The sequence below is a fragment of the Oratosquilla oratoria genome, chromosome 8 (genome assembly GCF_046742065.1).
Source record: "Oratosquilla oratoria isolate Oo_2021 chromosome 8, ASM4674206v1, whole genome shotgun sequence".
NCBI classification, from domain to species: domain Eukaryota; kingdom Metazoa; phylum Arthropoda; class Malacostraca; order Stomatopoda; family Squillidae; genus Oratosquilla; species Oratosquilla oratoria.
Window position 1 is genome coordinate 37,618,909 of NC_134784.1, and position 12,757 is coordinate 37,631,665.

Here is a 12,757-nt window from a genome sequence, read left to right on the forward strand (position 1 = left end):
TTTACTCTGCTCACAGGGAAATATTGCAGGACGGGGTGTAAGTGCAACAGAAGTAATTTGGTTTTCAGAGGAGGGTGGAGGGGAGTGGAATATATGGGAAATGTAATGGGTGGGAGTGGTTTCTATACCTTTTTCTTTTTGGCTACCCCCCGTGTAAGGGGGAAAAAAGCCTTTGGTATATGTATGTATGCTCCCTCCTTGTTAATTATTCATGCCATGTTTGTGTGACCTTGCTAGTGTAACTCCCTAGCCAGGTTAGGTGTAGAGAAGTTATGTTAAGGGCACATTTCCTTTCATCCTCCCTTTGTGGGGTGAATAGAGGGGATTCTGAATAGGGTAGCTCAATCACGTAGGGTGCTACTGAGTTATGTTACTCTAATCTCATCACAGACCACTGGGCCTAAACCACCTACTATATAGGGTTCCATAAATACCCATCTCCTACCCTCAACATCATGTACTATAGCTGGAGGACTTTAGCTGTTAATTGGAAGAATGAAAATATTCTTAATTAGGGATAGCAAAGTTTGACATAAATAAAATAAACTATCAGTCTCAGTCACTGCCTCGCTCCCTGTATGAACTCTAGGATGAGAATTAAACCCAGGGGCACCATGGGGAGGTGGTGAAGGAGCAGTTGGCTTTCCTTCAGCCTGCTTTTGAATCCTGGTCGGAGACTTTTCCTCCCTATTCTTAGACAGGAAATTAGGTTGAGAGAGCCGCAAAACCTTGAAAATGGATTCGTAATAAGTAGAGGAAATCCCACCCTCTTTCACATATGATTAGGGCCTTGTGATATGGGGATATACTCCAGAGATTTCATTCTAACACCTGACCTGACAAAACAAAACATGCATATATACATCAACAGGCCTTTACTCTTGTATAAGAGAGGTAGCCAGTAGCCCATCTCACACACATCCAGCAGCCAATTGTTTTCCCTTTTATGAAGAGCCATCTGTCTCCTGCCTGCTGTCCAGGTCAGAAACAATGCAACAAAACACAGCATCTCCACAACAGGGCCTGACAGCTGGATTTTTTTTACAAACCCCCCCCCCCCCCCCCAGCTTCATTGCATGGCAACCCTCCTCCCTTATCCTTTCACAACAAATCCAGAGCAGACAACAAGAAATCCCTTAGGGCAGTGTAGATTTATCATCCATTGGTAACCACTCTCCATTCAACCCTATACTTACCCTCTTCCTTCCCTGCTCAACAGACATTCCCCTATTACCCAGAGCCCCCTTCACCTCAGCCATCCATCCCATTCTTGATCTTCCCCTCAAGTTCACTCCATCCAACTCTGCTTACACACTCTTTTTGCAAGTCTTTCTTCACTCATTCTTTCTATATGCCCAAACCAAGAAAAAAAAAGGTTTATTGAAACAAAATAACTACGTACAATAATCTTATTTCAATAAATTGTATACAATTCTTATTACAATGTATAAAAATAAACTTTGCAGCAAATATGGCTGACCCAGTGCAATATCTATTTTCATGAGAGGAGGGAGTGGCTGAGATAGGAAACAAACAAGACCAGAAGGAGGGGGGCCGTTGCTGCCGATTGTGCCATGGCGCTGTTCTCTGTCTCCTCGAGGTGGTGCTCTATGGAGGAATACAAAAGATGGTCAGACATCAAGTTTCTTTGAATTCTTGTACTCAGAATAAAATAGTCACATTAGAGTTTTACATAACTGGATAGTTCCAAACATTTACAGTCAACTTCTCCTGTTTCTTTCTCACCTCCTAAATGCCACATGCAAAATGCAAAAATATAAAAACATTATCAGCCAGTCAGTTTTGAACAATGGGAGCAACAAAGAAGAAATAACAACACATAAACAACTTATTTCAACTAATATCTAATAAAAATGTGGCCAAACCTTTGACTTACCTTTTCTTTCGTGGTGTCTGTGTCGCCTCTCTGTATCCTTGATTTCTTTTTCAAGTTCTTTTAGTTCTTTGACATCCTCTTCAATTTTTTCTTCCATTTCAGTCAGAATCTATAGGTGAAAAACAGTGGCATCAAATGCTTCTCATTCTGATGGATTTTTAAGGGGAATTTTATACCACAAAGCTTAACAAATACATGTGTGCAGTGGTGGCTGAACAGTCTGCCTAGTGGGTGGGAAGATCATCCTCTTGAACCCAGCATCTGCACCCGGCCCAGAGCTTGCCATGTGCAAAACCATCCCCCAAACCTTGCTGACTAATCAGAAGCTTCCATGGGCAACTCTGCCACCTTTGTAGCCCTGCCTGACCGCAACAACCAGTCAGGTAGCTCGGATGCCTTCAACCAAGCTAGCGAAGATGACCAATTAGAACTCCCCAATGAGTACAGTTCAGGGGAGCAGGCAACCCTGTTGCCCACAAATACCAACAAGTGGGGATTGTGAAAGATCAATGGACCAAATATCTTGAAAAGATGAATATTCTGACAAACAGTTTGGTTTCAGATCTGTAAAGTCATATGTGTTGAACCTTTAAAACTTTTACTTGAGTGACTGATGTAAAAGAGAAAGAGGGGTGGGTTGACTGCATGTACCTGGACCTAGAACACATATGATAAAGTACCTCACACTCAACTTACGTGGAAATTGGAGCATGTTGGAGGACTGAGAGGCAAGCTATTATAATGGATTAAGGACTTTTTAAAGGAAAGATACATGAGGACAGTAGTAAAGGACAAGATGTCAAGCTGGAGAGCAGTAACTAGTGGAGCTCCACAAAGTTAAGTGCTTTCACCAATAAGGTTTCTTGCAGATGATGCAAAAATCATGAGAAGAGTAAAAAGTTTGTGTATAAACCCACCTCTTTTTCTTCTTTGACCATTTGTGTGAGATCCTCCACAGCCTTGGCATCGACAGTCACCTCCTTTGTTGTTGTCTCCTGTTTTGTGGAATGAGCATCTTCTGGTTCCTTGTTCAACGACTTGTCCACCGACTGCATGTACTTCTGATTCCAGCTCAAAATCGAGTCCAGTTTGCTAACGTATGGGCAGGTCTGAGAGGGACATGTAACAACACTTCTTGTACAAATCATTACCAATTATGTATAAATTTCATTGTTATTCACATATTCACACAACGGAGGTGATAGAAATAATCAGCTTTTACATGCATGTGGTGGCACTGTGAGACTGATGTCAGAAAATAATTTCCCATCCATCCACTTCTTTAAAACTTGTCAACATCCTTACCATCATTGGGGATGCATTTCCCAGGGACTGACAATTGGTCCTAGCAATGGGGCTAAGAACTATATCACATTTGTATTCGTATTCCCCCACATTTTTATACAAGAAGTGCTGACAACTAGCAACTGTTTCCCTACAACTAATATAAACTGGTGGCATAAAAACAGCCCCACACTAATACAACTTAGACAATAGTCTAGTGTTTTCTCCCAGAAAGATCAAATGGAGGGCCTAAGAACCACTGCCAATGACAAGGCTGCAGGTTCTAGTTAATGAAATCTGATGCAGCAGTGTTATCTTATATGGTGCTACTGAGCACATCAACAAGGCCCCACTAGTTCATTTACATGGATGCCCTCCCTACTCATCCCCTCATGCAAAAATAAAGACAAGAATTTTTTTAGTTTGCTCTGACAAAGACAAATGATGTGCAACTCCAGTCCGCTGGGGTGCCCTAAAACAGTCCCTAAAGCATTTCCTGCATGTTACCATGCAATCCCAAACTCATGTTACTGGGCAGTAAATACTGCAGTGAAGAATGTTATCATGCAGTCACTATACAAGTATACCATTTATGAAAAGGATAAGCCTATATGTCCATTTCCAACTTCTGCTCAGAAATGGAGCCTCCACATCTACTTGACACTCACCTTGCCTTGATCAATGATCTCAAACTTGCTTGTGTCAACTCCATTTGCCGAAAGGGTGTTTTTGCAGAGCTCTGAGAGGCCTGGTTCTGCGGAGGGCGTTCGGCTCATAAACCAGAAGAACTCTGCCCGGAAGCCTACGAAGGACATGCAGGAGTAGACGCAGGAGTAAGTCACGTAGTCCGTAGCCACCACCTTTGAAAACAATTGAAAACGGTTATCAAATTGAGGGAATATCCACCTCTCTGTGAGGATTTTTTTTGTTTTTTTCAGATCTCTTCCATAACTATCCTTTTTGAGTTTCTTTTCATGTCCTCTTGTTTTTCTTTTATCCCACTTTAATAAGTCTTCTCTGTCAAGGACTTCTATACCTTTCATGATTCTGTAAATTGCCAGTAGATCTCCTCTTTCTCTTCTTTGTTCCAGGGTTGGCAGTTCCAGTTTGGACAGTGTATGTCAATTCTGAAAGTGTTGGGGCCATCTTTGTCGTTGCTTTTTGGATTCTTTCCAATTTCTTTATATTCTTTTTTTTTTTTTTGTACTGGGTATCCATAGTGTCGCAGCATACTCCAATCTTGGTCTTATCAGTGTGACTAATATTTTTTTTACCATTACTTCATCCAAGTAATTAAAAGCCACCTTTATTGATCTTAGTAAACTATAGGTTTCTCTATTTTGTTTATATGCTTCTCTGGTGACATGTCTTTGTTAATAATTACTCCTAGGTCTTTTTCTGAGCTAACTTTTTTTACTTCCTTTGTACCAATTTTATATTGTCCTGATATTCTCTTTTTACTTTTTTCAAACTATTATACCACATTTCTTGATGTTGAAGTTGACTTCCCACTTTTGACTCCATTCCCAGACTATGTCCAGGTCTCTCTGTAGTGATTCAGTCTTTTTGTGTACTTTCTTTAGTTGTTTTGGATCATCTGCAAAGAAGTTCATATAACATTCTACACCTTCATCCATGTCATTTATATACCATATATAGCAAACATTATTGGAGCTAATACAGAACCTTGTGGGACTCCACTTATCATTTCTTCCCAGGTCAAGTTTTTATCTCTAAGTACCACCCTCATTTTTCTCCCATGCAAGAAATCTTCCATCCATTTCAATAACTTTCCTTGTACACCTGTTGTTTCGAGTTTTCTTAATAGCTTTTTGTGTGGTACTTTATCAAATGCCTTTTGTAAATCCAGGAAAGCACAATCTGCCCATCCATCCCTTTCTTGCATTATACCTATTAACCTTGGATAAAAAAAAAAAATCAAGTTTGTGGCACATGATCTTCCTTGTCTAAAGCCAAATTGTTTTGGATTCGGTATATTGTTTTCTTTGAGATGTTTAGTCCATCTACTTTTAATAATGTTTTCATATATTTTAGCTATTGTGCTTGTAAGGGAGACTGGTCTTTAGTTTGTTGGGTCTTCCTTATCCCCCCCTTTATATATTGGTACAATATTTGCATTTTTCCAGTCTTGTGGTACCTTTCCTTCTTTGAGTGAGCAATCTATTATCTTATATATTTTGTCCGTTAGTTCATCTATACATTCTTTTAGTATCCAATTTGCAATTCTATTCCAACCATGATTTTCTGACATCAAGGTTTATTATTTGGTCCCTTATTTCTTTCTATGTCACAATTATTTCTTTCACTGGGGGGGGGGGAGATCTTTCTGTCCTTCATCCCAATTTTGTGTATTTTTAATTGTGAATATAGATCTAAAATGTTTGTTCATAATTTCAGCCATTTCTACATATTCTATATATTCCTCATTCCTTTGATGCAATTTCACTATTTGCTTATTTTTCAATTTACCATTTACATACCTATAAAATAATTTAGGATGGTCCTTACATTTGTCTATTAGATGGATAGATGGATGAACAGATTGATACATACATCCATATATATATATATATATATATATATATATATATATATATATATATATATACATATGTATATATATATATATATATATATATATATATATATAATGTATATATATACAGAATTATGAAAGGGATGGAAGTCCTTGATAGAGATGATTTACTAAAGTGGGATAAAAGAAAAACAAGAGGACATGAAAAAAATAAAAAAGGATAGTTACAGAAGAGATCTGAAAAAGAATAGCTTTCCACACAGAGTGGTAGATATCTGGAACAAACTGAATGAGGAAACAGTGAGTGCAAAAACTATACAAAAATTTAAGATCAAACTAGATCAAGCAGGTCACTACGAGCATAGCTCTCTTCCCATAAAATACAACTAGGTAAGTACAATTAGGTAAAATACATGGAGAGAGAGAGTGAGCTGGATAGATGGATAGAGAGATGGATGAACAGACTGATAGATATATACATACAGACAGATAGAGATTAAGAGAACAGCAAGAGAAACATAAACAGAGAGAGAGAAAAAGGGACAGACAGAGACAGACACAAACAGAGGAATAGAGAGAGGGGGGGGCAGGCAGAAACATGGACAAGCAGAGACAAAGACAATAAATAGAGAAAAGCAGGAAGGCAAAGTCAAAAAGAGATATTTGAAAAAGGAAAAGACAATGCGACAGAAAGGTAGGTTGAAACAGATATACACAAATAAAATATGAAAAGAATGGATAAGTAAATAACCATGCACGTAGACAAGCAGATTGGCAAATGAGAAGATAGACATAAATAGGTAAGTAGATAAGAATTGGGTAATAAGGTAGGTTTGCTGATAAATAGATATGTAGGTAGAGAAATTCTGGCTGATGGAATAGTTAATAAGTGAGCAAAGGATAGTTCAGCAAATTTGAATGTAGATAAGTAAAAGGGCACATCATCATATCAACATATAGATAGGAAAATAGGTTAGACACATTGAGAGAAATAAAGTCCTGCTTTTGCTATAATATATTCTTCACCAAATAGCATGGAACAGCTAAGGTCTAACTATGTGGGAAGTAAAGGATGACATTGAATGTCAAGTCACCCAGTTTCATAACACAGAATGGAAACAAGCTCTATTTCTCTTCTCCCTCTAAGCCTGCCATGCTGGTGCTAGCATCACCCTGGTAACTGTGGACCAAGAACTTACGAGAGGACTTTGAGGCAGAACTTTGAGGGTAAGAGAACTCAAAGGAGGTCCTTGTTGAACAGAGGGACTTGAATGAGGATCTTGGAAGAAGGGGGACCTGGAGAGGAGTTTTGAGGGTGAAGGATTTGTAAGAGGATTTTGGAAGCAGGAAAGGTTTTAAAGGGAGGCATCCATAGGAGGATGGAAGAACTTGGAAGAACAAGGAGGGAAGGAAGATTTGGAAAGAGACCTTGAAATGTGGAACAATTTAGAGGACTTTAGAAGAAAGAAAGACTGAAAGCATTACAGACAATGGGTGCCTTGGAGTAAAGTAGAGCTTGGAGAAAGTGAAGACATTACCTTGTATGGAGCGGCAGGAACTCCCTCAGCGTCCACAATCATGTGAGCCCAATCATCAGGTTCCTCTTCATTGGCATGCATCATCGACTGTTTCCGGATCTTCTTCCCAGTTTTGTCCAGACCCTTTGCAGTCAATGCAAAGTGGTCACCTGCAGGAGTAAACAGCATTTGTAAAAGTAATAAGCTGTATATATGTATATATATATATATGTATATATATATATATATATATATATATGTATATATATATATATATATATATATATATATGTATGTATGTATGTATGTATGTTTTGGAAAGAAATTAAGAGAGGAAGAGGAGGTGAATCAAGTAGAGAAGTAGAGATGGAAAGGTAAAAGGTGCAGATGGAGAGATGATAATGGAAGAGAAGGCAGTGAGAGGAAGATGGGTAGAGTATTTTAGGGAGTTGCTAAATGTGAAGGAGGATAGGGAGGGAAAGGTAGTTGCAGTGGGAAGTGGAGAAAATGAATGTGATGAGTGAGGAAAATGGAGGAGAAATAAGGAAGGATGAAGTGAAGGCAGTTGTTAAGATGAGAGCAGGTAAGGCACCTGGTCTGGATGGATGTCATACAGAATATTTGAAAAAAGGAGGTACAGTGATGGTGGACTGGCTGGTGAGGTTATTTAATGTTTGTTTAAGAGAGGGTAGAGTGCCAGAGGACTGGAGGAGTGCCTGTATAGTTCCACTTTACAAAGGAAAAGGGGACAAGTGTGAGTGTAGTAGTTTCAGAGGGATAAGCTTAAGTGTAGTTAAGAAGGCTTATGGGGGGGCTTTGATTGAGAGGATTAGGAGAGGAACAAAGGGAGTAATTGGTAAGGAATAGTGTGGGTTTAGGACAGGTAGGGGTTGTGTAGATCAGATTTTTGTGGTAAGACAGATATGTGAGAAAGCTATAGGAAAAGGTAAGGATGTTTTTTGGGGCTTTTATGGATTTGGAAAAGGCTTATGGCAGGGTAGACAGGAAGGCACTGTGGGAGGTATTGCAGATATACGGGATAGGAGGAAAGCTTTTAGGAGCTGTCAAAAGTTTTATGAGAGTAGTAGAGCATGTTTCAGGATTAGAAATGGAGAGAGTGAATGGTTTGAGGTAAAGGTGGGACTTCGTCAGGGATGTTATTATATATATATATATATATATATATATATATATATATATATATATATACAGACGCTCCTCTACTTACGTTCATTCGTTTTACGTTTTTTCGATTTTACGTTTGAAATGACTGTAAAAAAAAAAAAAAAAAAAAAAAAATGAGTGAATTTTTTAGTTTAGCGCGCTCTCCGTAGTTCAAACCAAGATCTAAGAATATAAGGTCTAACCACTTCCGACCGAATTTCGAGGGAGTTGCGCAGCGGGCCCGTGAACGTCACCTGGCTGTTCAAAGTGGGGTTAGCGGGTCCTACAGCTGTCAGTTGAAGCTGGTCCGTCGTTCGAAAGTGACGTCGCCTTCGCTCGCACTGCTCCACGCAATTAGTTATATTCTGACAAATATTATATAAAATATATATATAAATATATATAAAATATTATAGTTCCTGTCTATATATATGAATATATAATATATATGATATATAATATATATATATATATATATATATATATAATATAAAATATTATAGTTCCTGTCTTCCTTGGCGTTTCACAGTTTTCTTCAGTGTATCACAAAGAGAAAATGGACTCAGCCAAATGACGTCAGAAGCTGCGCAGAAGAATGTAAACGGTCTGACCTGTATATTTAGACCTTGGTTCAAACGATACTCACGCATGACGCTGCGTCCATTGTTTACATGGCACAAACGACAGACTGAACGTGCCTTGCCTCCTCCTCCTCCCCCTCCTCGTCCCCCTTGCTTGAATTTAATTTATTTGAAATTAATGTTATTATTTTACAATGTTATGTGTATAATTAATTATTTAGGGGTGTTTTATAAGATACGGTAATAGAATTTACGGATGTATAATACAGTAACAACTTACGTTCATTTTCAACTTACGTTCGGCCGTTCGGAACGTAACTAAAACGTAAGTTGAGGAGCGTCTGTATGTGTATATATATATATATATATATATATATATATAAGATATATATACATATAACAATGTATTTCCCCCCTTTTACAAGGGAGGTAGCCAAAGTCAAAGGCATAAATCCACTTCCACCCATTTCATTCCCACATACTCCACTCCCTTTCACCACCTCTCCCTCACTTTTCTTGGCTCCTCCTGGATGACGGGTCATCCCTGCATCTTGCCCACTGCTCTGGGTCAGAAGCAACGCAGCAAGATGCAGCAGATCCACATTACATAATTTTCAACCTTGGGTGGGATTGGAATTCGGATCACTGAATTAGCAGTCGGGCATGTAACCAGCAATGAGTTGTGTATTTACCTTATTTACCTAATTGTAATATAAAGGAAAAAAGCAATCCTTGTTGGTTCCAGTGTACTATTCTGTAATTTTCTAACACAGACTCAAATTCATGTACAATACCAACCTAATCTATATCCTTGATTTCCAATTATGATATTAAAATTTGAACTCGTGTATTGTTTGAGCTTGTGTGTGTGTGTGTGTGTGTGTGTGTGTGTGTGTGTGTGTGTGCATGCCCATGAGCATATGTGTATGCATGAGTTTGCGTCCCTTGCACATGAAATACTAGCAAGTGCAAAAGCGAGGTGTGTCCAAGATATGCTTAAGGCATATCCAGGGCAATAGTTACCAATAACTCACCCATCCATGTATAGTTGGTGTTGATACAAGCCTTGCACTGTTCGTACTCGTTCTCAACAGTTTCTACAGTAAACCAGATGCCAGCATACTGCAAATAGAACATAACTAGAATCAGCAAAGATGCATAGCATTGATCTGGGGGTAGTGGCTTTGGTCAGAAACAAAATGTTCGACCATACATACATACATACATACGCACACACACACACATGACAGTCGAAGTGACAGCAAAGTTTGGAACTCCAGGAAAACTTCAAATTTCGTGGATCTCAACGACAAGGGAGTACCTTTGTTGTATTAGTAGGGAAGGGGAAAGCTCGTGGTGTAGTGGGAAGGTGAAGAAAAAGGAGAAAGGGAGGGATTACTGAGGAAAATGGAAGGAAATGAGGAAGGGGACGAATGGGCCCCGGAAGTCAGAAGGAATGTCAATAAGAGGAAATGAAGAAGGGGACGAACGGGCCCCGGAAGTCAGAAGGAATGTCAACAAGAGGTGCGGAGACGATAGAGGTGAAGTCAAAGACATTGGTAAAAATGTAATAATTAGAAATATAGATAAGAACAGTGCAATGGAAGGTGAAGATAATTATTTCCATGGATTTAATGAGGGAGATGACAACTTCCCCCGATTAGCAAGTCTAGAGGAAAAACTAGAGAACATGAACAGTGGGAGGTTAGGTTCAGTCAACTTACACGGATTACACAAAGAGTTGATAAATTGGAAGAACTAAAGGAGAACCAAAACCTAACTAAAGAAATAGAATAATTAAAAAGACAAGTTAAGAGAAGTAAAGAATGAGAATGAGGAATTAAAGAGGAATGATAAACAGAATAAAGAGTCCATAGCAAAAGAGGTACAGGGTTCGAGAAAAGTCCAAGAGAACAACAAAATTGAATTTAGAGATATAGTAAACCAACAGATGAAAGAACAAACTAAGGACACAGTTATTAAAGTGATGAGGGAGAAGGAGAATATAGTAAGAGACTTAGCGGATAAAAAGAAATGTATAATTATATTAGGGATGGAAGAGAAGCATAATCCAAATAGGACTACAAGAGTAAAAGAGAAGGAAAAAGTAAACAAGATATTAGTAGTTCAAGAAGATGAACAAGAAAAAGGAAAGATATCGAATAGATATATAGAATAGGGAAATACAATACAGATAAGACCAGACCAATTAAGGTTAAATTCAGGTCACAAACGACAGCAGAGAATATCTTAGCAAAAACAAGGAAACTAGCAAAAAGTAATCTATATAAACAGGTATGGATAAAAAGAGACGAATAAAAAGGAAAGAGAGGATGAGAAAACAAAAATACTGGAAGCTAAGGGAAAAAACACGAAAAAAGAACAGTCAAAGAGAAATTCTATTGGATAGTGGATATGAAAGTGAGGAAATGGTTCATAACAGAGAAAAACGGAAAGGAAACAGAAAACACGATGGAAGTAGCAGAAAATTAAAAGTATCTTACACAAATATAGATGGCTTAATAACAGGCTTGAATGAACTGAATGATTACCTGAAGGAAAAAGAACCGGACATAATGGGAATTGTAGAGACAAAATTGAAAGGTCCACTACCACCCAACAGTGTAGGACATGGTCCATATAATTATTGGACCAGAAACAGAGGTAAGACAAGGGGGTGGGGTTATGTTCCTGATTAAAAAGGATATAAATGTGAGCAATGTCACATATGGAAAGAATAGAGTAGAGATGATTATGATGACGGGTTATCCCTGCATCTCACCCACTGCCCTGGGTCAGAAGCAATGCAGCAAAACACAGCACATCCACAGCAAGGCCACTTTATTTAATCGGTGATCCTCCTTCTTCATTCTCTCATGCAGAAAAAAAGAAGGGAGTGAAATCCCTTCACGCTGCATCAAAATATCATACACATACTCCCTCACCCCCCATCCCCATCCACTCCTTTCTATGCATCACATCATCCATACACAACCATTCTCCATTCACACCTATCTTGTCTTCTCCCTTCCTTCCTAAACAGACATTCCCCTCTTTCCCAACGCCCCTTTTACTCCATCTACCCATCTCATCCATGTTTCTACCCCATACAGTGCTGTCGGCACAATCACTCCCTCGTACAATCTCCTCTTAGAATCCATTCCCAAATGTCTATTTCGCATTACACTTTTAATCCCTCCAAGGCATTTACTTGCTTCTTTCAATCTACATTCATTTTCCACCTCGATTCCTCCCTTTCGTACCACATTCACATCCATAGTATCTAAAGCTGGCCACTTTCTCCAATCTCTCTCTTAATACTCACTTCCAACTTGCTGCCACATTTATTTTCAACTTCCTTCTTTTGCAATCCTTCCCAAACTCTGTCACTAACTTTCTTAATTTTGCGTGCCGGAGAACATATGGCACTGGTATGAGAATGTAGGTCTACACGTAAGTGGGTCGTTATGCTAGTGTGATCCGCCGGCCATAATACAAATTAAATTATATATATATATATATATATATATATATATATATATATATGTATATATATATATATATATATACACATATATATATATACACACATATATATATATATATATATATATATATACACACATATATATATATACACACATATATATATATACACATATATATATATATATACATATATATATTATATATACACATATATATATATATATATATATATATATATACACATAGATATATATATACACATATATAT

The 12,757-nt window shown here is 38.1% G+C and overlaps 1 protein-coding gene across 1 annotated transcript in view; it reads right to left on the reverse strand.

Annotated features, from left to right (window-relative positions):
• Positions 1 to 1,341: 1,341 nt before the first annotated feature.
• LOC143027707 (crustacyanin-A2 subunit-like) overlaps positions 1,342 to 12,757 on the reverse strand; it is a 43,316-nt gene continuing 31,900 nt past the window's right edge. The window contains exons 3-8 of the mRNA XM_076189171.1: positions 10,035 to 10,122; positions 7,277 to 7,425; positions 3,850 to 4,041; positions 2,815 to 3,006; positions 1,898 to 2,006; positions 1,342 to 1,608 (exon numbers count right to left, since the gene is read on the reverse strand). Of these exons, the coding sequence (XP_076045286.1) occupies positions 1,499 to 1,608; positions 1,898 to 2,006; positions 2,815 to 3,006; positions 3,850 to 4,041; positions 7,277 to 7,425; positions 10,035 to 10,122 (840 nt within the window). The 3' untranslated portion in view covers positions 1,342 to 1,498. The remainder of the gene's footprint in view (positions 1,609 to 1,897; positions 2,007 to 2,814; positions 3,007 to 3,849; positions 4,042 to 7,276; positions 7,426 to 10,034; positions 10,123 to 12,757) is intronic.